At 45.0% G+C, this 26,948-nt stretch overlaps 1 protein-coding gene across 1 annotated transcript in view; it reads right to left on the reverse strand.

The window, feature by feature from the left end:
• Window positions 1-8,010: 8,010 nt before the first annotated feature.
• Window positions 8,011-26,948, reverse strand: part of PMFBP1 (polyamine modulated factor 1 binding protein 1) — a 51,211-nt gene continuing 32,273 nt past the window's right edge. The window contains exons 7-20 of the mRNA XM_036276062.1: window positions 25,485-25,611; window positions 25,236-25,393; window positions 23,359-23,599; window positions 21,171-21,360; window positions 20,897-21,050; window positions 19,967-20,134; window positions 19,559-19,696; window positions 14,570-14,734; window positions 13,863-14,030; window positions 13,427-13,594; window positions 12,522-12,625; window positions 11,927-12,001; window positions 9,571-9,809; window positions 8,011-8,015 (exon numbers count right to left, since the gene is read on the reverse strand). Of these exons, the coding sequence (XP_036131955.1) occupies window positions 8,011-8,015; window positions 9,571-9,809; window positions 11,927-12,001; window positions 12,522-12,625; window positions 13,427-13,594; window positions 13,863-14,030; window positions 14,570-14,734; window positions 19,559-19,696; window positions 19,967-20,134; window positions 20,897-21,050; window positions 21,171-21,360; window positions 23,359-23,599; window positions 25,236-25,393; window positions 25,485-25,611 (2,100 nt within the window). The remainder of the gene's footprint in view (window positions 8,016-9,570; window positions 9,810-11,926; window positions 12,002-12,521; window positions 12,626-13,426; window positions 13,595-13,862; window positions 14,031-14,569; window positions 14,735-19,558; window positions 19,697-19,966; window positions 20,135-20,896; window positions 21,051-21,170; window positions 21,361-23,358; window positions 23,600-25,235; window positions 25,394-25,484; window positions 25,612-26,948) is intronic.

Below are 26,948 nucleotides of genomic sequence, written 5' to 3' on the forward strand. Positions count from 1 at the left end.
ACACATCGAGTGGCTGCCACCTGCACGACCAACCAGGGCTGGGGACAAACTGCAACCGAGGTAAGTACCCTTAGTGGGAACAGAACCTGGGTCTCTCTGGACCACAGGCTGATGCTCTAACCGCTGAGCCAAACCGGCCAGGGCTCCAGTGCTGCTTTTTATTTATTTATTTTTTTATCCTCACCCGAGGACATTTTTTTGTTCAGGTAGAGTGGGAGGGGGAGAGAGGAAGAGAGAGAGAGAGAGAGAGAGAGAGAGAGAGAGAAACATCGATGTGAAAGAGACACATCGAGTGGCTGCCACCCGCACGACCGACCAGGGCCGGGGACAAACTGCAACCAAGGTACATGCCCTTAGTGGGAACTGAACCCAGGTCTCTGGGGACTGCAGGCTGATGCTCTAACCGCTGAGGCCCAGGGCCCAGTACTGCTTTTTAATTGGCAAACCCTGTCCATTCAGATTCACTTGTAAGTTCCTTTTAGCTTGAATACTCTGAGTCTTACCCTCGTTTCCTCAGATGATGACCCACTCTTTTTCTAGAGGAACAGACACATTTCTAGCCCTGAAGTGAGTTCCTGAGACTGGCTTTCAGACTTCTTGGTGTGAGGGAACAGTGAGGCCATTGCACTGGACGTTATTACAGGGGTCCCCTGCCTGTACTCAGTCACGTGCACCTATCCTTGAACGCCTAGTTGTCAGTAACATGGTGCTTTAGACACATGGGAAATGTCAACAGTTGAGGGTCTTGGGCTGAGATAGGGGACTCATTCTGGGGATCCCAGAGCTTGCTTGCCAGGCCCTCCTCAGTTGAGCTGCAGAGAGGAGGCTCAAAAGGCAAGTCTGTATGTGGCAATGGCTCCCTCTTCCCTGTAGTAAAAAGCAAGCAGAAGGGGCTGTTTGCTCTGGGTTCCTTTAGCTCGGGGAGAAGAATCCTACTCCGGGTGGATAGAAGAGGATCTGTTACACAGGATTCTACTGGCCCCAGGTATCTGAGTGATGTCCTCCCACTGGGTGGCTGAAGCACTTATTTTATTATTTTTTATTTAAAAAATTTATTTTTTATTTTTTGTTTTTTTTTGACTTATTTAATTGGGATAGTTTTTTTTTTTCTTTAATTTTTTTTTTTTTTTTTTGGTTGTTACACGTTTCTCCTTTTTTACCCCATTGGCATCCCCCTCCCCATCCCCCCTCCCCATCCCCGGCTTTGTTGTCCATGTCCATTGGTTATGCATACATGCATATAAGTTCTGTGGTTTATCTCTTCCCACCCCGCAACCCCTTCTTCAGTCTGTGCCCTACTTTCATGTTTCTGGGTCTACCGTATTCCTCAGACTGTCATGTTCATTATATTCTGTATATAAGTGAGATCATGTGGTATTTGTCTTTTTCTGCTTGGCTTATTTCATTTAGGATAATACTTCCTAGGTCCCTCCATGTCGTCTCAAAGGATAAGAGATCTTTATTTCTAACAGCTGCATAGTACTCCATTGTGTATATGTACCACTGCTTTTTTATCCATTCGTCTACTGATGGACACTTGGGCTGTATCCAGATCTTAGCTACTGTAAATAGTGTTGCTATGAACATGGGGGTACATATATTCTTCCTGATTGGTGTTTCAGGCTTCTTAGGGTATATTCCTAGAAGCGGGATCACTGGGTCAAATGGAAGTTCAATTTTTAATTTTTTGAGGTAACACCATATTGTTTTCCACAGTGGCTGCACCAGTCTGCATTCCCACCAGCAGTGTACTAGAGTCCCCTTTTATCCACACCCTTGCCAACACTTCTTGTTTGATGATTTGTTGATGGCCATTCTGACAAGTGTGAGATGATACCTCATTGTTGGTTTAATTTGCATCTCTCTGATGATTAGTGATGTTGAGCGTTTCTTCATATGTCTCTTGGCCATTTGTATGTCCTGTTTGGAGAGGTGTCTATTCAGCTCCTCTGCCCATTTTTTAATTGGGTTCTTTGTCTTCCTTTTGTTGAGTTGTATGAGCACTCTCTATATATTGGAAATTAACACCTTATCTGATACATCATTGGCTATAATGTTCTCCCATACAGTGGGTTGCCTTTCCATTTTGATGGTTGTTTCTTTTGCTGTGCAGAAGCTTTTGAGTTTGATGTAGTCCCATGCGTTCATTTTTTTCCCTTTTTTTCTGTTGCCTTAGGTGATGTATCAGTGAAAATTCTGCTGTGTATGATGTCTGAAATTTTGTTGCCTACATTTTCTTCTAGAATTTTTATGGATTCACGGGTTACATTTAAGTCTTTTATCCATTTTGAGTTTATTTTAGTGTATGGTGTAAGTTGATGGTCTAGTTTCATTTTTTTGCATGTAGCTGTCCAATTTTCCCAACACCATTTATTAAAGAGGCTGTCTTTACTCCACTGTATGCTCTTGCCTCCTTTGTCAAATATTAATTGAGGATATTGCCTTGGGTCCATTTCTGGGTTCTCTGTTCTGTTCCACTGGTCTATATGCACTGGTTTATATGCCTGTTCTTGTGCCAGTACCAGGCTGTTTTGATTACAGTCACTTTGTAGTATAACCTGATATCTGGTATTGTGATCCTACCTACTTTGTCATTCTTTTTGAAAATTGCTGTGGCTATTCGGGGACTTTTTTGGTTCCATGTGAACTTTTGAAGTATTTGTTCTATTTCTGTGAAATATGTCGTTGGTATTTTGATGGGGATTGCATTGAATCTATAGATTGCTTTGGGTACTATGGACATTTTAATGATGTTAATTCTTCCAATCCATGAACAAGGTTTGTGCTTCCACTTTTTTATATCTTCTTCTGTTTCTTTTTTCAATGTCCTGTAGTTTTCTGCATATTGGTCCTTTACTTCTTTGGTTAAGTTTATTCCTAGGTATCTTAATTTTTTTGCCGCGATGGTAAATGGGATTGTTTTTTCAGTTTCTCTTTTTGTGAGTTCATCATTGGTGTATACGAATGCCGTCGATTTCTTGACGTTAATTTTGTATCCTGCTGCTTTGCCAAATTAATTAATTCTAGTAGATTTTTGATGGAGTCTTTAGGGTTTTCTATGTATAATATCAAGTCATCTGCAAATAATGACAGTTTCACTTCCTCTTTTCCAATTTGGATGCCTTTTATTTTTTACTCATGTCTGATTGCTGTGCTTAAGACTTCTAGTACTATGTTAAATAGGAGTGGCGAAAGTGGACATCCCTGTCTTGTTCCTGTTCTTAATGGAAATGTTTTTAGTTTCTGCCCATTGAATATGATGTTGGCTGTAGGTCATTCATATATGGCCTTTATTATGTCGAGATATGATCCCTCTATTCCCACATTGCTGAGCGTTTTTATCAAGAATGGATGCTGGATTTTGTCAAATGCTTTTTCAGCATCTATTGATATGATCATGTGGTTTTTATTCTTCATTTTGTTTATGTGGTGTATCACATTTATTTATTTGCGAATATTGTACCAGCCTTGTATCCCTGGAATGAATCCCACTTGGTCATGGTGAATAATTTTTTTGATGTATTGCTGGATTCGATTTGCTAGTATTTTGTTCAGGATTTTGGCGTCTATGTCCATCAGGGATATTGGCCTGTAGTTTCCTTTCTTTGTAGTGTCTTTATCTGGTTTTGGAATTAGAATTATGCTGGCCTCATAGAACAGGTTTGGAAGTCTTCCTTCTTCTTGAATTTTTTGAAATAGTTTGAGGAGAATGGTTGTTAGTTCTTTTTTGAATGTTCGGTAAAACCCCTGTGAAGCCATCTGGGCCTGGGCTTTTGTTTGCTGGGAGACTCTTGATTACCTCTTCAATTTCCTTAGTTGTTATTGGTCTGTTCAATTTTTCTACCTCTTCCCAGTCCAGTTTTGGGAGACCGTGTTTTTCTAGAAATTTGTCCATTTTGCTTAGATTGTCGAATTTGTTGCCATATAGTTGTTCATAGTAGCTTTTGATCTTTTGTATTTCTGTGGTGTCGGTTGTTACTTCTTCTCTTTCATTTCTGATTTTGTGTATTTGGGTTCTCTCTGTTTCTTGGTGAGTCTAGCTAAGGGTCCATCAATCTTGTTTATCTTTTTGAAAAACCAACTCTATGTTTCATTGATCCTTTGAATTGTGTTTTTGGTCTCTATGTCATTTATTTATACTCTGATCTTTACTATTTCCTTCCTTCTACTTGCTCTGTTTTTTTTTTTTTTTTTTTTTCCCCTAATTCTTTAAGTTGTGAGGTTAGACAGTCAATTAGAAATTTTTCTTGTTTCTTGAGGTAGGCCTGTAGTGCTATGAACTTCCTTCTCAGAACTGCTTTTGCGCATCCCATAGAGTTTGTGTTGTTGTGTGTTCATTTTCATTGATTTCCAGGAAGTTTTGAATTTCCTCCTTGATTTCCTCAGTAACCCATTCATTGTTTAATAACATGCTATTTAGCCTCCAGGTGTTCAAATGTCTTTGCATGTTCTTGTTGCAATTGATTTCTAGTTTCGTGCCATTGTGATCTGAGAAGATGCTTGATATGATTTCAGTCTTCTTGAACTTGTAGAGATTTATTTTGTGTTCTATCATGTGGTCTATCTTTGAGACTGTCCCATGTGCACTTGAGAAGAATGTGAATTCTGTAGTTTTGGGGTGTAGTTCTCTATAGATATTTATTAAATCCATTTGCTCTAGTGCTTCATTTAGAGTCTCTGTTTCCTTGCTAATTTCTTGTCTAGAGGATCTATCCAGTGCTGTCAACGGGGTGTTGACGTTTCCTGCTATGATTATATTGCTGTTGGTTTTCTCCTTGGACGTCCTCCAGAAGATTTTTAATATATTTTGTTGCTCCTATATTGGGTGCATATATATTTATCAAGGTTATATCTTCCTGTTGGATAGATCCTTTCAATATTATGTAGTGGCCTTCTTTGTCTCTAGTTATGGCCTTCATTTTGAAATCTGTTTTATGAGATATGAGTATTGCTACCCCAGCTTTTTTTCCCTTTCCATTTGCTTGGAAGATTTTTTTCCATCCCTTCACTGTCAACCTATGTGAGTCTTTTGTTATGAGGTGGGTCTCTTGTAAACAACATATAGATGAGTCATGCTTTCTTATCCAATCAGATACTCTGTGTCTTTTTATCGGAGCATTCAGTCCATTTACATTTAAGGTGATTATTGATATTTACTTGTTTATTGCCATTTTTGTTTAGTGTGGTTCTATTTTTCTTCCCATTTCTACTGCTAATTACAGAAGTCCTTTTAACATTTCTTGCAGTGCTGGTTTGGTGCTAATGTATTCCCTTAGCCTTTTTTGTCTGGGAAGCTCTTTATTTGACCTTCTATTTTGAATGATAGCCTTGCTGGATAGAGTAGTTTTGGATTCAGATCCTTGTTTTTGATTACTTCATGCCATTTGCTTCTGGCCTGTAGTGTTTCTTGTGAGAAGTCAGCTGAGAGCCTTATGGGGGTTCCTTTGTAGATAACCTGTTGCTTCTCTCTTGCTGCTTTTAGGATTCTCTCTTTGTCTTGAATTTTTGGCATTTTAATTACTATGTGTCTTGGTGTGGGCCTGTTTGGGTTCTTCTTACTTGGGACTCTCTGTGCTTCTTGAACTTGAATGCCTTCTTCCTTCACCAAATTAGGGAAGTTTTCTGTCACTATTTCTGTGAATATATTCTCTAACCCTTGCTCATTTTCTTCTTCTTCAGGGACTCCTATGATGTGAATATTATTCCGTTTCCAGTTGTCCCACAGTTCTCTTAAGCTGTCTTCTTTTTTTTTTAATTGTTTTTTTCCTTTTGGTTTTCTGATTGGTTGATTTTGTTCTACCCTGTCTTCTAATTCACTGATCCAGTCCTCAGCTTCCTCTACTCTGCTCTTTAGACCTTCCAATGTGTTTTTTATTTCTGAAATGTCACTCTTGATTACTTCTTGGTGGTTTTTAATTTCCAATTGGTTTATTTTCAGCATCTCTATGTCTTTACTCATACTGTTGAGCTTCTTCAAGATCATGGCTCTGAATTCTAGCTCTGTTAACTTGCCTAACTGCTCCACATTGATCTCATCTTTGGTGGAGGTCTCTTGTTCTTTCATTTGGTTTCTGTTTCTGTGTTTCACCATTTTGGCTATGACAGTGGGCTTTGGGGCCTGTCAAGTTTTCCCTGTGGGTGTTGTTGTTCTGCTGTTTGTGGCTCCCTCTCCTGGGTTTAGATGAGCGAAGGAGGACCCACGTTAAACACCACCGTCAAGTCTTACTTTCCTGGTTAAAGTTGCTAGCCCAGGAAAGGTACTATTATCCTCTAACTTTTTGCCTGGAGGCTAGCAGTCGAGGTTACTTGAAGAGTTTTGGGTTGTCAGTTGATTGGAAAACTCCCTCAGGTGCTCAGCATAAGCGGGTTTCCTGAGGGTGGGGCAGATGCTGGTTGTTAATGAGTCTCAATTAGCATTTCAATGGCCCACAGGGTGGGGTTGGATCTCCGAGGGAGGGGCTGCTGCCTTTCCCCAGAGCCCTGGGAAGGAGCAATATGGTCACCGTCCTGCATGGCAGCAACTCAGCAAAAGCTCTGAGTGCCCTCCAAATCCCTAGGTCTCCACACAGTTCCAGTCCAGTCTGCCCTCCCTCTGCTGAAGCCCAAGGTGAGTGGCTGCTGCTGTTTTAGCTTCTGTCCCTGCGCTGTGGAGCCTCTTGGGAGTTTAGCCCGAGGGCACCACTCCCAGCTAAGGCTGCTGCTGTGTGTGGGCTCCCAGCCCTGGTCTGGTGCCTTTGCAAGCCTACGAGGATTGAGTCAGTGTCCCTGGTTATATGGTCCTTGCAAGCTGCTTTTCTGTTGCTTTTTCCTGTTGATTTGTCTGTGTTTTAGTTGTAATTCCAGTTTGGTTCTGGGAGACGGTCTGTGTAGCTTCCGTTCACTCTGCCGCCGTTTTGGAATCTCCCACTTATTTTATTCATAATCCCCTTGGCTCGGTCCTAGCTTTGTAATCATTTTTTCTTTTCTGTTATTTTTTTAGAGCAGTTTTAGGTGCACAGCAAAATTGAGCAGGAGGTCCAGAGACTTCTCCTGCCCCTGGACAGGCACAGCCTCTCCCATTATCCAGTCCCCCACCTGAGTGATACACTTGTTACCAGAGATGAACCTATACATCATTATTCCCCCAAGTCCACAGTTTACATTAGGAGCCTCTCTTGGTGACCCACACTCTATGGGTTTGGACAAATGTGTAATGACGTGTCCATTATTAAGTATCATATAGAGACTGTTTAAAAAAGAAATCGGCTGTTCAAATTACTTCTTAGGAACTAACTTCTTTGGTTTTGCTTAAAGAATTATAGGCCAGCCCAGGCCAGTTTGTCTTAGCGGTTAGAGCATCGACCTGCGGTCCAGAGAGACCTGGGTTCGGTTCCCGCTAAGGTCACGTACTTTGGTTGCAGTTTATCCCCAGCCCTGGTTGGGTTGTGTGGGTGGCCGCCATTCGATGTGTCCCTTTCACATTGATGTTTCTCTCTTTCTCTCTCTTCCTCTCTCTCTCTCCCTCCTACTCTATCTGAACAAAAAATAGAAAAATGTCCTAAGGTAAGGATAAAAAAAGAAAAGAACTATAGGCGGGCAACACTCAGCTCCCCAGCCCTTTCCCCTGTCTTTAGAGAAACTACATTTCTCTGAGTCCAACCCTCTACTCCAGCAAGTTTTCTGTCTGAAGGCCAGATGGTTGAGGGACATAGTGATGTTTTTCTGGCTCTGCTACCCCTTTGCTCCCATAACTCCCTTGCTGTCTGCTTGGCTCTGGTGTAATCACCCCACAGGAAGTGAAAGACAACCTTGAAAAAATGTACAGCGTTCAAATTATCCAGATTTTGTCACTTTCACCAACATATATGGAGCCTTTGTGTAAATTATAGACAAAATGCCTTCTTAGTAGACTGTACTGGGGATTTTAATGACATTTAACTTTCGTTTAAATAAATGGTCCTCAGGCTAGAACTAGGAAGCTGTTATTAGTACCAGATTCTTCAGTCTTTGTTTTCTCTCGAAAATATATCCTTATTCTAAGTCAAATGGGGGAACACAGTCAAAAGAGCACAAACAGATAACACCCACCACAACAGAAACTACCAGATGTGCCCATCCCCTGCCCCACACTGCACTTCCGGAATTCGCCTTTCCGGGTCCTGGAGGGCCATCCTGTGCTGCTATAAGCAGTGCCTTTTCTTGGCTTTTGTTTGGCTGGGGAGGGAGGCAAGAATATAAGAATTGGTACCAACTAGTGGGTTTCTTCCTGCACTCCCCCTCCCCCCACGCCCCGAAATGCAAGCTCTTTCATTTCTTTCTCTTACTTTACCTTAGTAACTATTTCTCTCAATTTCCTACAGACCCGAAATAGACATTGTAGACATGTCCTCAGTTTAACAAAACCTACCACAATAAAATAGTTTAGCTGTCCTTGGAGTTTGTTGTAATGGGTTTTACTTGTATTGAGCTGGCTAGGAGAAAAATAAAATTGTTAGGAGGAGGAATGAAGTGTGGTAGCCAGGGAGACCGCGATGGCTCTCTCCCTCCTCCATTTGGAAAATGCATCACTTATCTCTTTTCCTTTCTTTGGGACTCAGGATTACTTTCCTCTTTAAGGTTTTTAGATTTTTTTCTCTTAAATTCCAGATAGAGATGGAAAGAACGAAAAAGGAGCTAATTATCTCTTGTTGGTTTATAAACAAACACAAGCCCGCTTTGGAAATTATAACTCCTATAACTGTGAAGGACAACTCTATCGTTAGAATCCAGAGAAAGCAGGGAGGACACACTGCCGGGGACGTGAGGGGACAGAGATGTCTGCAGGCCGCCAGGAGCTCACTGAGACTGCTGTGCTCATGCCTTTATTTTAGAGTTTGGGCCTGGAGATGGAAGCATGGTTTCAAGGCTCAGTCCACTGCAGGAAGTGGACAAAACTGAATAAATGTTAGCATATTGCAGAATAGGCTGGGACCTTGCTTGATATGTTCTTGTAGAAGCTGATCCAGGTCAAGAGAGAGGGATGGGAACCCACTGTCCTCTGAAAAAGTGTGTGGAAATGATGCTCAGGGAAAGGCACTGATTCTAGCAACATGAGGCGTCCGAGGGGACAGGGAGGAAATGACAGTCTTGATCTGAGGAGGAGTTAATGAGGTGATTCCTCAAGGTCTGGCCTTGGCGGCCAGCAAGTTCCCTCTGGGTCAACAAGGAGTCTCTGGGGCAGAAAAGGCAGCTGTGCAGGGGACAGGGTGCTGTTATGTGGTTTCCAGAACACATGACAGGAGGAAGATGCCTATTCCGCCTGCTCCCTTTTTGTCCCCACAATTCTGACTGGCCAGGGTAAGGGACAGATCTGAGACATGAGCACTCGGGTACCAGCAAAGATCCTTAGATCAGAACAAACCCTGTCTATAGACAAGAAAGCGATGATCTCTGGTCCTGCGTCCTTAAGAAAAAGGTCTGTTTTCTTTTCTTTTTTGAATTCCCAATCCAGCAATCTCTTGAAAAATAATACCAGGCTGTTATTTTTTTTGACCCATGGGACTAAGACAACATCACAGTAAGCAGCGAGAGACAAATGGCAGGCGGACATACCTGGGCAGCGTGGAGTCCCGGCACACTTGGTGACATCCACTCTTTGGCTCATGCCCTGGGTGATCCCTCTCCAGCCTAAGGAGCCACACACTTTCGCCCTTGGCATGGGCTCCATTTTGCACGGGCTCAGGGCTTTAGTGCATAACCTTGGGTGCCCGGATTTCAGCTTCTTCTCCTCTATCTCGGTCTTCAGCTTCTTGTTTTCCTGCTGCAGATGGACCATTACGTTGTGGAGGTGGCTGGGGAAGGAGAGGGGAGGACAGGTGATGTTTGGTATGCTCAGCTCCTTGCTTCCCCACGGGACAGCTAAAGGCATCACAGGAGGGAGGGCCTTCCAGACATGCTCTCACACGTCTGTGGAAATGGAGGCCTCTGTCCCCTGGGAGAGGCCCAGGCCTGGGGTTGGGGTGACTCCTGACCCACTGAGTCACCTCAGCTCTGGCTCTGTTTTCCTATCTGTTAGATGGGGACACTTGAGTATGACAAATGATAGAAATTTGATTGGAAGAGTCAGAAAGCTGTTACAAAGGACTCTGATCACGTCCTCGGTTTCTCATGGCCATGCCTCGGAAAACCCTCACCCAGTTCTGATGCCCAGGTCCAAGTTCTTTCACATCCCTTTGCTGAAAGGTTGAAAGCACAGGGGTCCAGCTCTGTTGAGAGCTCAGGCAAGTAACTTATCCCCATTTTACAGATGAGAAAATGGTGGCTGTAATGTAGGTGAGGGGGACGACAACTCAGCCTATTTCCTGTGGCTCAATCAATGGCAGCTGTTCATATCAATAGCTGTATCTCTCCAGGTCAATGTTGAAGGCAGTGGTGACAGTGGGCTGTGGAACCTGGCTTCCGAGTTGGAATGCTGGCTTGCCACTTGCTAGGTGTGCGGCCATGGGCTCGTCTTTCCTCACCCGTGAGTGGGGTGGTAACTGCAGCTGACTGGTGAGGTCTCAGGAGGGCTATATAAGTTAGTGCATGTAAAGCACCGAGAACACGGCCTCACATGTATACATAACAAATATTAGGGGAGCTATTATTACTATTCAAAGATGGTTTTCCTTCAAATAGGCGCAAGCACACTCAAGAAGGAGTTCTTTATGAAACTGAACAACCAGAAACTTAGCACAATGTTAAAAAAAAGCCTGAAGTTCTCTGTCACCCTCAGATTCTGACCATTTTTCTTTTCGTTAAACCCTTTCAGAAAATACTTTTGTCCTACTAAAAAATGTCATTGTTTTTTTTTTTTCCTAAAGGAAATGAAATAAAAAATCCATCTTCAACTTCTTCGGGCATTTACTTTGCCCTCTTGCTCTTTATAAACCTGGCCGGAATTGAAGACACCCCTTCCCTTGCGGCCCCTCACATTGCCGCCACATCCGTAGGCCTCTCGGCTTGCAGTGGGGTCACCGTGCCCTCATTCCCTGGCTCTGCCACTCTCCGGTCCACTCCTGTCAGCATCCCGATGCCTTCAACATTCCATACTTTCTATCCGAGTCCTGGCCTCTCAGTTCCTACCTCCCTACTCCAGTGATCTTGTCCTCTCTTTCCACTCAGCCATGCCCGGAACTGAGCTTTGCACAGACGGGCTCTAGGCGTGTTGAGATACCGCCACCCTTGGTGCAGAGTTTGGGGCAGCTGCTGATCAGTAAACTTTGTCAAAGCAACCCCATCCCAGATCCTCCCAGTGTGCCAAACAAATGTGGTCATTTTCTAAGGGTTCTCAGACAGAAGATTGGGAAGCACTGCCCTAGAGCTTGTCATTACCTGTAACTACACCACCTTTGAAATCTCGGTTTTAGACATCCATATCTTTACCTCTATTCCCGGACTCCTAACATGCCTCTCCTGCCACCCTCTGCTGACCCAGCTTCGACCATGAAAGTGGAGCAAGGCCACAGGGGAAGGTAGGGCAACAAGTAGAAGGAACTGGGTCTCCAAATGACCTCGTGGGACAGAGGAACCCACCAATCTGGACTTCTTACCTCCTAGAGATGTTCCTTCTATGTCCTATGTCTCTTTATTTGGAGATCTCGTTACAGCAGCTTAGCCCCTACGCTAACTAATACAGTCTGCTTTCAGTGCCTGTTTCCTTCTCAGCATTTCTGACCTCTGAGAATCACATAAAGTGGAGTGGGAAGGCACATGGAGACTATTAGCCCCCTTTTATTGTTGCTGAGGGAACTACGGCCCACAGAGGTAAAGTGATGTGTCCGAGGTCGCATAGATGCCCATAGGACTTCGGGTCTTTCCAAAGCCCCAGGGTCTGATCCACATAGCCAGTGAAAAAGCCAGCCCTGGCCCTGGCTGACTCTTCTCCTTAGGGCCCAAGCAGCAGCCAGGGTGGTGTGGGATGACTTACTCCTTTTCACCAGTCAGCTTGGCGATATATTTGACCTGTTCACGGAGCTTGTTTCCTAGTTGCTCATTGGCGACCCTGTAATAATATCCACAAAAGAAAAAACTTCCATACACCTGTGAGCAAGAGCATGGGTTGGCTAAATGGGACATTGGGGTTCTCAGCAAGGCTTCTCTGCTGGGCCCCAGGCCTCCGCTCATCTCCCAGCCCCCAGAGCTGGAGCCTTCTGGCATCTGGCAATTAAGAGGTCTCTCCACACTCAACTCCTGTGCAAATTCCCTGTGATCCCAGGAGAGTTCAAGGGATCTGGGCAGTGAAGGTAGACCCCAGGTTGGGAAGAGAAAATCTGATCCTCAGTGAAGCACTTATCAGAGCTGCTCCATGTCTAAGTCAGCAGGGCCTGCTATCTCATCCCCAAGCCCTGGGTGTGGGCTGAGACTGGATCAGCTTCCCAGAAGGTCAGTGTGTGTGTGTGCGCACGTGTGTGTGTGTGCGTGCACGTGCGTGTGTGCGTGCATGTGTGTGTATGGCACATGTATGGGTCCTCAGTTCAGCCCAGCCCTTGAGACCCTGCCTTACTTTTTTCTTCCTCACTTACTTCTGCTCTTTGGCCCACTGCTCCATGTTGGTCATGATCTGGTCATTCTCTCGGTGCAGCCTACAGGTGTCTTTGGGCACAGACCGCTGGGGCAGGCAACAGGGCTTGGGTACAAGAAGACAATGAGACAGCAAGGGGTGGAAGCATAGGCCCGTCACAGCCTCACTTCCAAGCCAGTCTCCTGGGAGAGGAAACACTGACCCTGCTGTCCGATCCCGAGGCCAGGGTTGGAACTGCCACAGCAGGACTTCACCTCCAGCAGTGCAGGCCACACCCACACAAAAGTGACATCTCTAAGCAGGCACCGTTTATAGTAGAGACAAAGTGGACTTGTACACTTAGAATAATAATTTTCAGGCCAAAGGCATTAAAGTGGCTTGTTCTAAAAAAGCAATATGTTAAGCCAATTTTTTTTTATATGGAAGAAAAATTATCTTGAGAAAGATGCCTTTATTTTTTTCCTAATTGGAGCAAAGGCCCTGTGGCCACCCCAAAGTATCCTGAGGCTTCCTGCCATGAATTTCACTGCTAGGGTGCCAGGCACAGGGAATGCCCGAAGATCTCTTAGCTGACTCTATTGTAGGGTAAATAAAAGTGTCAGGATGGGCTCAGGAGGGAAATTGCGCAGTGGATTATCTAATTCAGGGGTGACTGGTGACAGGGAGATGGCACTCCTCCTCCCCTAGAATGGGACTTTTGTTTTACTCAATGTATCTATCAACAAAGCCACGGGAAGATGGTTAGGTTGAGACAGATGCTTCGGGCCTAGAGCACCCAGGCCCTGCTTTGTACTGAATAGAGGGGTGTCTTGCTCCCAGGCACCTCCATGCCCGCCACGGGCTGTCTGGCAACCAGGTGGTTGTAGGAGGTGCTGGGAGGAACGGGAAGAGGCCGAGAGTGCCTACCTCCTTCTCGTCGGCAAGGAGGTTCTCTTTCAGGGTGGCCATTTCCTCTTGGAAGGCCCGGAGCTGCTCTTCCTTGGCGGCCAGCATCTTGAGGTCACACTGGTGCTGCTTCTGCCACTGCAGCACTTGGTTGCTCATCTCCTCCAGCTTCTTGTCGAAGGCTTGTACCTGCTCAGGAGTGCAGAGTGAGCCGGAGACCCCAGCTGGCCACCCCTGACCAGGCCAGAGGGCTCTTTCTGGGCTTTGGGATATTTTATTTCCAGTGGTCAGCAGAGGGCACCCCTGCTCCGATCCTTGCCTCCTCCTGAAGCTCACAGGGCCAACCAAACAAGGGGAGGGAACTCATTATGGCTCAGTGCTAAATAGTTCTGGGTGCAAGAGGTGACCTTGGGGACCTGGAACAGGGAGGCGGGCTGAGCCCCAGGCTGTTCCTCACCTCTGCCTCACTCTGCTGATGGAAGCCTTGAAGTTTCTTTAATTCCATGTTAAGCTTTTTCATCCTCTCCTCATAAGCCATGATTTCGTCTTCCAGCTGAACTTTCCTATCCTGGGCCTGAGTCAAGCTTCGGTGCAGGCTCTTGGTCTCTGAGATCGTGTGGTTGAGCTTTAGGTAAAGACAAAGGGGATGAGCATGGCCATCAGACAACTTTGGCCCTCTCTGCTGAGCCCCAAATGGAGAAGGGTTCTAATCCCTCCCTGCCCTCACCCAAGGTGGCACAGACACCCTGTTACTTTCCTAGTGTCCCAGAGAGGGTGGGAAGTGACAGTAGTTGGTTTTCTACATCCCCACATTCCCTCCCTCGTTTCCTCTCTTGTTAGTGCTATGAACTGAGCAGCCAGACATGATCAGCACAGGAATGGGGCATCAATTTCCCTGATAATCCAGGTTTTGGGGAAACCTTGCCCCGGATCACCCACAGGCAGAAAATCTGTTAGATTTGGCCTCTACCTTGCTCCCCCATCCTTCCCCAAAACCCTCACTAAGCAGCAGCGAGCCTTCTCTGGACAGATGTCCCAGCTCATGCCAGGTTTGCAGACAGCCTTGGTGACAGCCAAGGTATAGGAAATTGACTCCCATGCCTCTCCCATTGCTAGAACATCTCTTGGCCGCAAACAGCCCTGGAGACACAGGGTGTGGCCCACCTTCTCCAGAGCTTGTGTCAGGTCGTCTTGGCAGGCAGCTGACTTCCGGGATAATTCATCGTAGGCTTCTTTACTGACCATGGTCTGCAGATAATGCTTCTCTTTCTGCATAGCCTTGTCTAGTTGGGCCTGTAGACTCGCTAAGGCCTCCTTCTGATAGGATATCTTTAGGGAGGGAGAATCACTGTCAGGTTCTTGGCTACAGAGGCATTCACTGGGCTCTCTTCTCGCTGCACTAACTTGCAGAACAGCAGGTGATAACACCTCCATCTCCATCTCTTTGTTGTAAAAGGAAGAGCTGCCTTTCCAGGCTCTTCTGTACCCCTTTCCCCACAGTTCCCCTCTAGTTAGATGTTCCCCAAATACAAGGACTACTGGAGGTACTGGACCATGACGTGTAAAATACACAAAAAGTCCCTTTCACGGATTCTGTAGCCTTTGATAAAGATCTGGAATCCAGTTCTAGGGCGGAAGGCATGGCACAATATCTCAGTTGTGTGCATCATGCCTCACTTTGTTCCTGACACAATTCGCCAGACTTGCTGCACCCCGAAACCAGGGCTGTGTGTGCTTTCTTTCTTTTCGTTTGTTAATCCTCACCCGAGGACATTTTTTCATTAATTTTTAGATAGAATGGAAGAGACGGAGGGGGAGAGAGAGGGAGAGGAAACATTGATGTGAAAGAGACATATAGATTGGTTGCCTCCTGCAAGACCCCAACCAGGGCCAGGGATCAAACCTGCAAGGGGTACTTGCCCTTGACTGGGAATTGAACCCTCAACCCTCAGGTCCGTGAGCAGATGCTCTAACCACTGAGCTAAACTGGCCAGGGCTGTGCGTGCTTTCTTCATCACTGTATCCCACCATTTACAGCTCAGGGCATGGCACATAAGGGGCTCAGTACATATTAAATAATTTTTTTGAACTGAAATATTGCATTGGGCAATGTCTGGAATTAGAGATGCAATGAATACATAGTTCTGGCAGAAGTATACTTAGAAAAAAGCTAAAGTCTGTGTCTTAAACTTGTCATAAGTATCTTGCTTGTTAAAAGGAACTGAGGCCCTGGCTGCTATGGCTCAGTGGTTGAGCGTCGGCCTGCGGACCAGAGAGTCCCGGGTTCGGTTTCCACTAGGGCCACGTACCATTAAAAAGGAACTGAGATCTGCAGTTAGAGGACCTGTGTTGAAGTCCTGGTTCTGTCATTTACTTAATCTCTCTGAGTTTCAGTTTCTTCTTCTGCAAATTGGGATACTTTCAACTGCTTCATAGAGTTTTCGTGATGATCAAGTGAGAAGTAAAAAGGGCTTTGTAAGATGTAAATACTATATAGCTGTGAGTTATGATCATGAAGATGCTAAGTAATTAGTCATCTTATTATATACTTTAAGTACAGGACAGAGATCTACATCTAAGTGTGGAAGCAAGAGAGAGACCTTAGAAATTCATACGCCTTACTTCTGTTTTTTTGGTATTCTAGTACACCTGCATTCTCCATGTGCCACACACACAGAAACATAAGCTTTGAGGGTTTCTTCAGTAACTGCTCAGCGCTTGAAGTTTATTATGTTTTCAAGTGGAATTCTAAATATCTTTGACCTTAGGAATTAGTGAATGGGAGAAGTGTTAGACCCTATATTTACATGTCTGAGGGGTGAAACTAATCCTAAAGATGGAATACTTTGGTCTTCTGCAAATAATACACTGTTTCGGGAGACTCCTGAAAAACATAAAGTCACTGGGTCTGCACAGTAACCAGAGGAGTCATTGGAGAAATAACAATTCACTGTAAGCTCTTGATAATTGGTGGCTGAATCAAGAAATGTTTCCATGGAGGTGAGATACTAAAAATAAAGGTGGTAAAATATCCCAATGATGCTAGAAACTAAAATGGGAGCTTTATCTTAAATTTCTCTAATATGAGTGGTTTAGCTTAGAAAAAGATATTTTAAAAACTATATAATATACATACACATGTATAAATTATAGAATCAAGGAGTTTTAATAAAGGTTCTCATAAAGATCTACTTTCTCCTTGACAAAGGCATTAGACCTAGATGGTTTTATAGGTGAATTCCACTAAGTCCTCCTTAATTTCTCACTTTCTCTCACATTCATACTTTTAGTTAGTCTAGTCAATTCTGCCAAAACACATCCTGAATTTGCTAATTTCTGTCTTCAATGACACCACTTGAGCTTAGATAGCAATAGCCTCCCAACTGGTTACCTCACTTCCACACCAACCCCTCTCCCCAATCCATTTCCACACATTAGTCTAAGTTATATTTTGAAAACTTAAATCAGATAAAATCACTCTCCTGCCCCTAGAGGAAATTTCATTGTCTGTCAATTGTTCTTAGAATAAAACCCAAAATTTCTTAACAGAGGCCACAATGTCTGCCCCTTCCTGTCTTTTTATTCTCTCTCTCTCTTTTTTTATCCTCACCCGAGGACATTTTTCCAATTTTTATTCAGATAGAGTGGGAGGGAGGGAGGGAGGGAAAGAGAGAGAGAGAGAGAGAGAGAGAGAGAGAGAGAGAGAGAGAGAGAAATTGAAGTGAAAGGGACACATTGAATAGCTGCCCCCTGCACGACCCAACCAGGGCTGGGGACAAACTGCAACAGAGGTACATGCCCTTAGCGGGAACCGAAGCTGGGTCTCTCTGGACCGTAGGCCAATGCTCTAACCACTGAGCAAACCAGCCAGGGCTTTTTCTATTCTCATCCTATACTAATATCCTTCTTGATTACTACATTATAGTCATACCGGCCTTACTTCACTTCTTAAAACATTCCAAAGAGTGATTGAAAGAGTGATACATGATAAACTGTCAGAATTTATACTTGGAATGAAAGGATGGGCCAGAATTAGGATCAATTAATTAATTTTAGTTACACATAACAAGGAATATCATACTGAAACATGAATTACACTGACATCAAAAGCAAGAAACAGCACACTATAGGTACTATCTAATGCAATAAGGCAAGAAAAATGAAATAATATATATATTACAGAGGCTTAGAAAATTGTTGCTTGCAAATGATCTAACCATAACCTAGAAAAGCCATGAAAAGCAACTGAAAAACAATTACTGTTTATAAGTGAGTTTAATAGAATGTTAAAATACAGAATAAATATATAAAATAAACTAGCTTTCTTATTATTAACAGTGACTAGTTATAAAATATAATAGGAAAATGTCCTGGATTCAAAGAGATGAAAAGCATCTCAATATATATTGCTCCGACTTCAAATGGGAAATTTTAAAATTAAGAATATTTGATGAAAGAAAAATACATTTTAGAATGCAAAACGAAGTCTCTTTTTAATGGCTATTTCAATAAGTCTACCATGATTGAGGCATATTTTTAAAAAGTGAAACATGCTTACACACAAACCCTCTAGCCTTCTGATTCCCACCAAATGAATTCTGAAATTAGTGCTTTTAATTCCATATTTACATGACCATCTTTCTTTTGGCAAATGTAAGGACAGGCCCATATTAAATACTTAGGTAGTATCCCTTATTTACTTGGAGATATGAGTGATTCAGAACTGAAATCTGGATCACAATAAAGGAGAGATTTATATCCCTGGAGGGAAAAACTCCAAGAACTTGAGTTTCTATGCTGCCTAATATGGTAGACACTAGCCATTTGAGGCTATTTACAGTTAAATAAAACTAAAGATAGTTAATATTAAAATTATAAATTCAGTTCCTTAGTCATACTAAGCCATATTCCAAGCACTCAATTGCCACATGAGGAAAAAAGTATTAGACAGCTATAATTTAGAACTTTTTCATCATTGCAGAACATTCTATTGGGCAGTGCTGTTCTTACACTTAGACTAGTCATAGTATTTTAAGATTAACTTAAAAAAATATTGTGAAGGAACCAGAGCTGCTGGTCTCTCATTTGTAACCCAAGAGACCACCTATTAAGATGCTCTATTTGTTTCTTGCCCAGGAAGATGGGATGTATTCAGTTGGGGAAAAGTATTGCCATTCAGGATAAAGGGAAAAGAGGTTAGATGTTAGGCTCAGAGGATCCAGGTTCAAATACTGGTCCATGCCATCACTTACTAATTAGTCACTTTAAGCTTTGACCTTTCTTTTTTCTGTAAATCGAGGATCATAGTAATGTATGTCTTGTTGGGAGGAAAGGAGACAGAGGCATGTAAAGGACTAAGCAGACGGTCAATAATGATGACTGAACTCAAGCACAGTGCCCCACCTACAGTTAGATTCCATTTACTCATTTCTGTCATCTTTATCTATGTAGTGAAAAATAACCATCTCCCTTTCCATCGTGCTTTTGTGCTTTGATATTATTTTTGGAAGTGTTTCCTAGCAAATTGCCCCAAACAATGGATTCACTCAACTCTGGTCTCAAATTCAACATTGGAAGACTTGATGCCGCAGCTCAGATAGTCTGGGAGCTCAGGAACTCCACCAGATATTTTATTTTAAATCCTCACCTGAGGATATTTTTCCATTTATTTTCAGATAGAGTGGGATGGATGGATGGATGGATGGATGGGGAGAGAGAGAGAGAGAGAGAGAGAGAGAGAGAGAGAGAGAGATCAATGTGAGAGAGACAAATAGATTGGTTGCCTCACGCATGACCCTGACCAGGGCTGGGGATGAACCACAACCCAGGTACGTGCCCTTGACTGGAATCAAACCCGCGACTCATTTGTCTGTGGGCTGACACTCCAAACGCTGAGCCAAACCAGCCAGGGCTCCACCAGATATTTTAAAAATAAGACTGTCCCCATGTAGAAGAAGCTGGTCTTTGGCTGAGCAACTGGGCACTGAAGGCGTCCCCACTTCAAGGAAGAAAGTGGAGCTGCCGGTACCACAGGGTGCATATGGGCCCCGCAGTTAGCTGCATTTCTGTGGCCGAGGAGAGGTAGGAGCCGATTTCAGGTCAAGGGACATAGGGTTCAGGTTCCTCACCCCCTTGGAGTTTCTGTCTACTTACCTCACTATTCAGCTCTTGGATGACTTTCTGGGAGGTGCTCTGTTTGATGATAGCGGACTCTAGTTGTGTAGTATATTGCTTAAGCTGTATTTGGGTATTCTCACTTTCCTCCTCCAAATTTCGCAAAGCCTCTTTTGACTGTTCCCCAATTAAAGAAAAAAGCCAGGAAAGAGGTGATAGTTACCCTCAGACTCCTACAGAACCCCACTCCTTCTCCCTTCCCCACAGCTCCATTCTGCGCCTGTGGTATCTCAGGCCTTCTCTTGCCTCCCCACTTGCCTTTCCTAACTTTGCTCCCTCCTCTCCTGAGGTCTGAGCACCCACAGCCTCTGTTCCCACCAGGCCTGACTGGGCTCATGTCTGGCCCTGTACTCGTGACCCTCAGCCTTCCAAGGTTCTCCTTCTCACCATCTTTTCTTTCTTTCTCTCTTCCTGTCGAAGTGACTCAATCTCTAGTTCCAGCAACTGCTGCTGTTCTTTGCTCTTTTTCAACTGTTCCCGTTTCTCCTCCAGTAACCTTGTTACTTCCTTAAGCTCCTCCTCTAGGGTGGTTTTGGTGGAGGTTAGCTCTCTGTGCTGAGAAAATAAAAACTGAACTGAAAGGTGGTTTTAGGCTGTATATTTTTGGAAAAACAAGCAACCTCAGACAATTGTACACAGGGAATGGTTGAAATAAATATGAGGACAACTCCTTGGTTATTTATAGAAAGTTTCCTCTGATGTTCAGCAATGTTTTAAAGTTTTCAATTAGGTATACCAATTTATTTTATTTATAGATCCAGCTTACCTTCTCTCCCACTTACCAAATCTTTCCACATAAACCCTCTTTGAATGAAATTTAAAAAATATCTGCCTGGCCAGTGTGGCTCAGTGGATTGAACATCGTCCCATGGACCGAAAGGTCCTGGTTCAATTCCCGGTCAGGGCACATGCCGCAGTTTGGGGCTTGATCCCCAACAGGGAGTGTGCAGGAGGCAGCCTATTGATGTTTCTCTCTCACATCAATGTTTCTATCTCTCCCTTCCTCTCTCTCTAAAAAAATCAATAAAAACATATTTTAAAAAAAATTTTAAAAATCTGAGAAAAGCACAAAAAGAGTAATTCAGAAATCAAAGACTTTAAATTAACTGACAAGGATAGCTTCTGAATCCCAGGGGTGCGGTGGGAATCAGGGGGAATGACACATTGTCTGACTATTTTCAACATCTTAGTTCTAACACAAATTTTGGACAGTTTGTTTGGCATGGATTGGTGGTGGCATCTTCCCAAATAAAGACCAATATATTTAGTGTTAAGCAGATCAAATGCTTGAGCTGGCTGCCTACTTGGCCTTCATACCTGGTGTTGAATGAGTTTAATACGATCTTGCATGTCATTCAGTTTCATCTCCTGCTCAGTCACTGTCTTCTGAAGCTGCCTCTTTTCCTTGTCTGAGTTTTCAAGCTTCCTCAGGGCCTCGGAGAGTTCAGATGTCAGCTCCTCTATCCGTTTCCTAAAGCAAAAGGGCAACAACGGGAGAGTGGACTTGCTGTCTGTGTTGGTGGACTGTGAGCTGGCTGTCCCACTCCTGAGAGGCTCACACAGCGGCTCTCGGGAGGTAAACCGGGGGTACCTGTTGGGAGCAAGTTCCTCTCCAGCCATCAAGGAACCCTTCTGCAGCTTCTGGAGCTCTCTCTGTAGCTCCTGGATGGTGTCTGCCTTCTGCTTCTCCAAGAGAATGCAGCTTTGCAGTTTCCTCTGGGAATCCTCTAGGTTATTCTTTGCTATAGCGGACTCTTCTTTATATTGGGCTGCTTGCTGAGCTGTAGAAGACAGGACATAAGCCAGGGGCATGTCCATGTGAGAAGGAAATAACGTTTGAAGATCAGACTTTCAAATCAGACCAATTAAAAAGTATGTTCCTTCATTGTGTGACCTACTCCAATTTCTAATCTGTCCTCATTTCTTTCCATGTCATTATCACTCTTAAGGAGCTCTGTTAAATTCTCTGTCTTCAGCTACCCTCCAGCTGTGGTCTACTTCTGGACCAAAATTAAACAAATTGATAGAAATTGCTCCATAGATCTTATGCCGTCATTATCATCCTGTCATTAGGGATACATCTTGACCCTCACGGAGTTTAGAGTCTAGGGAGGGAGCCCTAACTGCCCCACTCAACATGGAGAGCACTGTGGTGTTAGACTTGCCGTGACTGTCACCTCGGGAAGCGAGATCAATGTAAGGACAGTGGAAGTGGGCTTTCAGAGGAACAGAGGCTGAGCTGCACCTCAGCAGAAGGGAATTCCAGGTGGGTGACTGTTGGAGTAAATGCTTGGTGAAGGGAATGGAAAGGCCTGTGGGAAGAGGATGGGAAGAGACCAGTTTGGTTGGAAAGAAACCAAACTGGGAGACAGAGCTGAACAAGGGCAGGGACTAGAGGGCTCTGAAGGACTCTGAAAGCCTGAGAGAAGGATTTAGACTCGGTTTTGTGGCTTCCTGAGCAGGGACCTGACATAAAGGAGAGAGTGCATTAGGAACATTGTAATGGATTAGAATGAAGAATGACTTCCTACAGTATCCTTTAGCCCACGTCCTTGTCTTCACTGGGTCTGAAGGGAAAAGCACCCAGATAATTTGCTTACTGGAGTTTTTCTCCGCCCAATATATCCCCATATCCAGTAGTTTCTACTATCATTTCTACTTTAAGCGTCATTCTCCATTCTCTTTCAGCCTGGGATACTGGAAGAAAGGGGGTGTCACTATGGAAATACTTATATGCTTTGTAAGAAGGGAGAAAAACAATCTCAAGCAGTGAGTAGGTTCAGTTTTGGGAATGTTGAGTTAGAGGGGAAGGTGAGTTGCCCAGGTGGAGCTGGTCTCTAAAGACAAGACTGACCACAGCTCTGAACCAGGGCTGGCGCGAGGGCACGGAGTCGTGTACAGGCAAGTGCAGCTCCAGGGGGAGGCGCCCATGGAAGAGTGAGTGCAGAGCGAGACGAGGAGGGCAGAGTCTTAGGGTTGGACGACTCTGTCAGAGCAGGAGGAGAAAGAGAAAACGAAGATGAGCTTTGTGGGACCTGCAGTGTCTCCAAAGCTGGAAGCACTTGTTGAGGTATGGGGGCCGATGGATGGACACAGAGAGTCAAAGGAGGGAGAGGAAGGAAGCCAGGCTTTGGACCTTTTACTTTCCCCCCCAAATTTCTATAGTGCATAACATAAAATTTACCCTTTTAAAGCGTTCAGTTCAGTGGTTTCTGGCATACCCACAAAGGTGAGCAACCATCACCAATATCTAATTCCAGAACATTTTCATTGCCCCATAATAAGCCCATGTCCAAGGCAAGACGTCATTGGTGACCTCGGAGGAAGCAGTGTTAGCAGAGGAACAAGGACACGATCCATAGTGCAAACTGGGCTGAAGAGAATTTGTGGAGGCGAGAAAAGGAGAGAGTGTCAAAGACCAGGGAAGGAGGAGATGAATTGTGTGACAAAGGTTCGGGCGAAGATGGAGAGAATGCGGTGCAAAGAAGCAAAGTCTAGAGACCCGTCCTCCCGTGGCAGAGCAAGGAGAAGATCTTTATCTGAACCGCGGAGGGAACAGCGGGCACCTGCTATGTGGTGATGGTTCCAGAGAGAAGTGTGGCCGGGGTGAGTGAAGGGGTTCAAGAGGGTGGTCGTAACTGCTGAGATGTGAGATGAAAGCCAGGGGAGATGTGACGTGAGAAAGTGGGGAGGCAGAGGGGGCATTTAGAGAGAGAAAGGGGTTGCTCTGGCCCCCCGTGTTGGAAGTATGGTGGGGACAGTGCCTGCTGGGGCCTCACCAGCCAGCCTCTGCTGCTGTTGGGCATCTTCGAGAAAGTCCTTCAGCGTCTGGATCTCAGCTCGCAGGGCCCCACACTCCACCTTGCACTTATCCTGCTTTACCTCCTGGAGGGCGATTTCGAGTTCTGTTATCATTAGTTGCTGCTTCTCCAACTCCATCTCTTTTTTCAGGAGGGTTGTCTGAACCTGTGTCAGTTCCTTTTCCAGCTCCTGCAGCATTTCATCTTTCTCTTGGAGGAGCTGGTAAAGCAGAATGAGAATGTAGCTGATAAAGGCCTGAACAGCGGCAGGGCAAAGTCAGCTGGAGACTGTTCTGAGTCCTTGTGCAGCCATCACCTTCTGTTGCCTGGATATTGCAATAGCCTCCTACCTTAGCCCCCTGCTCTCCCCTCAGCCCGTTCTCCCTGCAGCAGCCAGATCTCATATTCCTCTGCTCAAAACCCTCCGTGGCGCCAGCTCACTTAGCAAAAGGGCCCCCCAGGATGCTCGCGATCTGGTCCTTGGCTGCCAGGTCGACCTCCCCTCTTGCCACCCCACCCGCCTGCTTCAGCTGGTCCCGGGACACTGCAAGGGGATTTCCACTTGAGGGCTTTTGCTGTTCCCTCTGCCTGGAATAGTCTTCCTCAAGACCTTCGCCTGGGTGGCTGCCTCATTCCATTCAAGTTTCTTCCCAAATGTTACCTTGTCATAGAAGCCTTCCCTGGCCACCCTGTGTAAAACAGCCACCAAGCTATTTTAGGAATTTATCAGTATCTGACATATTTCTTTTGTTATTTGTTTACTGCCTGCCTCTGTACACTAGAATGTAAGCTCCATGAGAGTAGGAATGTTGCATATTTTATTATATTCTTTTTTTTTATTTATTCATTTTTGTTACAGATGTTTCTCCTCCCCCCACTGATTCCCCCTCCCTCTCTCTCCCTGCCCTGTGCCAGCCTTGTCCATGTTCATTGTTCATGCTCACATGCATACAAGTTCTGTGGTTCATCTCTCCCCCACCACCCCCTCTTCTGGGGATTGTCAGTTTGTGCCCTACTTCCACGTCTCTGGTATTCTTTTTTTTTTAAACTAAATTTATTGTAGTGACATTGATTACTAAAATTTTATAGATTTCAGATATACAATTCTATAATATTCTTTGTGCCTGGAACAGTGCTTGGCATATCTTAGGAGCTTAAAAGTATTTGTTGGATGAATATATGAATGACAGATGCTTTGCTTCTTGTCATCTCTCCAAAAACCTCCATTTGGACCGAGGGATCACCTCTGTACCTTGAAACGGGTGTGAATGACCAGTCAGTCAACCACTGGATTATTTCTACTGGCTCTGATAAGAGTTACAGTTGGATAGTACTGACTACAAAAGCTTGCATTAGTTTCACAACCTTTCTGTCCTTGGTTTCATTTCAGGACCTTGATTTATGTTGGCAACCACAGATCTTCTAGGGTGTAAACAGCCTGATTTACATATTCTAAGGTATTTGTCATTTTAAAAATTGAAATTCACTTCTTATTCTTAATAAGGCTACACATTATTTTATAATATTTCTTTCCACTATCAAGCATGAACAAAAGCATAAGGGAACAATGCAAGTGTGTCCACAACTCTCAACTGTGCAGGGCTGGGGAAAAACCTCTTCCTTATAGTCAACATCTCTATTAAGGCCCCCGGATAGCGCTATTTTATTGCTTTATTATGTGCTATGAGAAGTACCAAAGAAGTTCTCAGAATCGTCTCTGGGCCTGAAGAACCCACAGTCCCACTGCACACATGTTGGCGCTCCCCAAGCTATCACAGTGGGTGCAGAACTGCCGGACCCGCTCTACCTGGCCAAGGCCTGGCCTCACACCCGCCCTAGAGAGCTCCTCGCCTTACAGTGTCTTTCTTCAAGCCAAGCTGTTGGTCTTCGGTGAACTGCGCCTGCAGCTCCTGCAGCCGATGCTGCAGGATGATGAGCTCCTTATCCTTCCTCTCCACATGGGCAGAGGCCTCCTCTCGCAGCCCGTGCAGGTCCAGCTCCAACTTCATCATTTCTGCGGTGGGACGAGACAGAGTGCTTCTTGCTCAGAGGCAGGTTCCGCCTTCCTTCTGCCCCACCCCCACCCGGCCCCAGCCCAGGTCTACCCTTCATGATGTTTTTCTTTTGTTCTGACACAGCCTCTAGCTCCATGCGCAAGTCCTTCACGAGGTTCTGGTACTCCTCCACGTGCAGGCACTGGCTGTCTTTCTGCTCCTGCAAGTGCTTCAGTATCTGGGAAGACAGGAACGAGCAGGGCAGGGTGAGAACGTGGGGGGAGAATGCTATCTGAAATCCTGAGTGTCCAAACAGGCGGCTCCATAGGATAGAGAGCAGAGTGGTGGTCGCCAGGGGCTGGGGGCAGTGGGTGATGGGGAGTGACTCCTCATGGATATAGGTTTCTCTTTGGGGTGATGAAAATGTTCTGGAATTAGTGGTGATGTTGCCCAACTCTGAATATACACTGATTGTACACTTTAAATGATGAATTTTATGGTCTGTCAATTACATATCAATTTAAAAAAATAGAATTTTAAAAATGGGACATGGCAGACTTCTCACACTTACATTGACTATCAGAAAAGAAGCAGGAAGCAGTGTCACTGCCGGAGCAGCGACTGTGTGCCAGGCACTGTCCTGAGAGCTGCAAACAGCAAACACAACCCTCGCCCCAGGGAGCTGACCGTCTGGTGGGGTGGGACAGACAGAGAGCATACTTAGTAGTGACTTATAGAAAAAGTTAGAAATGGAGAAATGCTATGGAAGAAGCAGAACAACCACAGGGGCGTGGAGGTGATGGAGCCGGGACAGGTATGTGGGGCAATATTAAATAGGACGGCTTGGTTGGCCTCACTGAGAAGGTGGTCTCTGTGCAGGGACTTGCTGCAGGTGAGGGTGTGAGCCGCGTTGTAGGTATCTGAGGGGAGAGCTTTGGAGCCAGTGACAAGACCCTGGAAAGGGAACATGGTTACCGTGGGGGTGAGCGATGGGGAAAGTAGCAGGATGTGAGGAAGTTAGGGGGCAGTCACCTCATGTGGGGCTTGTGGTCCCTTGGCAAGGACTTTGGCTTCCAGCCTGAAGGAGAGGGGGATGGACTGTAACCCAGAGAAGGCAGGGACCTGTGCACATGGCCCAGGAGGAGCAATGAGATGTCTGGGCATCAAAGGAGGCTGGGATGAGAGAGTCATGTGACTTCAGAGTTGATGGTGAGGGAGGCCTGCAGCATGAAGACTGGGGACAGCGGGAGAAATACAGGGCAGTCACCATATGATTCAGGTGGGCACTGCAGGGACTCAAAGACCCAGCCTCTGCCCAGTGGCAGAGCAGGGAGAGGACTGTCGGCATTAGCTGAGATGTGGATGGTTCACTTCCTAATAGCACATCGAGGTAGCACGGCTCTGGAAAGAACATATAAAATGGTGGGGGAAGGTATATTCTGTTTCCTGGGGAAGTCTGTATCATTTTTCAAAATGAAGTGTTAAGCCCGGCCGGTGTGGCTCAGTGGTTGAGCGTTGACCCATGCACCAAGAAGTCACTGGTTTGATTCCCGGTCGGGACATTCCTATTTCTCT

The sequence above is a fragment of the Molossus molossus genome, unplaced genomic scaffold (assembly GCF_014108415.1).
Source record: "Molossus molossus isolate mMolMol1 unplaced genomic scaffold, mMolMol1.p scaffold_m16_p_21, whole genome shotgun sequence".
NCBI classification, from domain to species: Eukaryota; Metazoa; Chordata; class Mammalia; order Chiroptera; family Molossidae; genus Molossus; species Molossus molossus.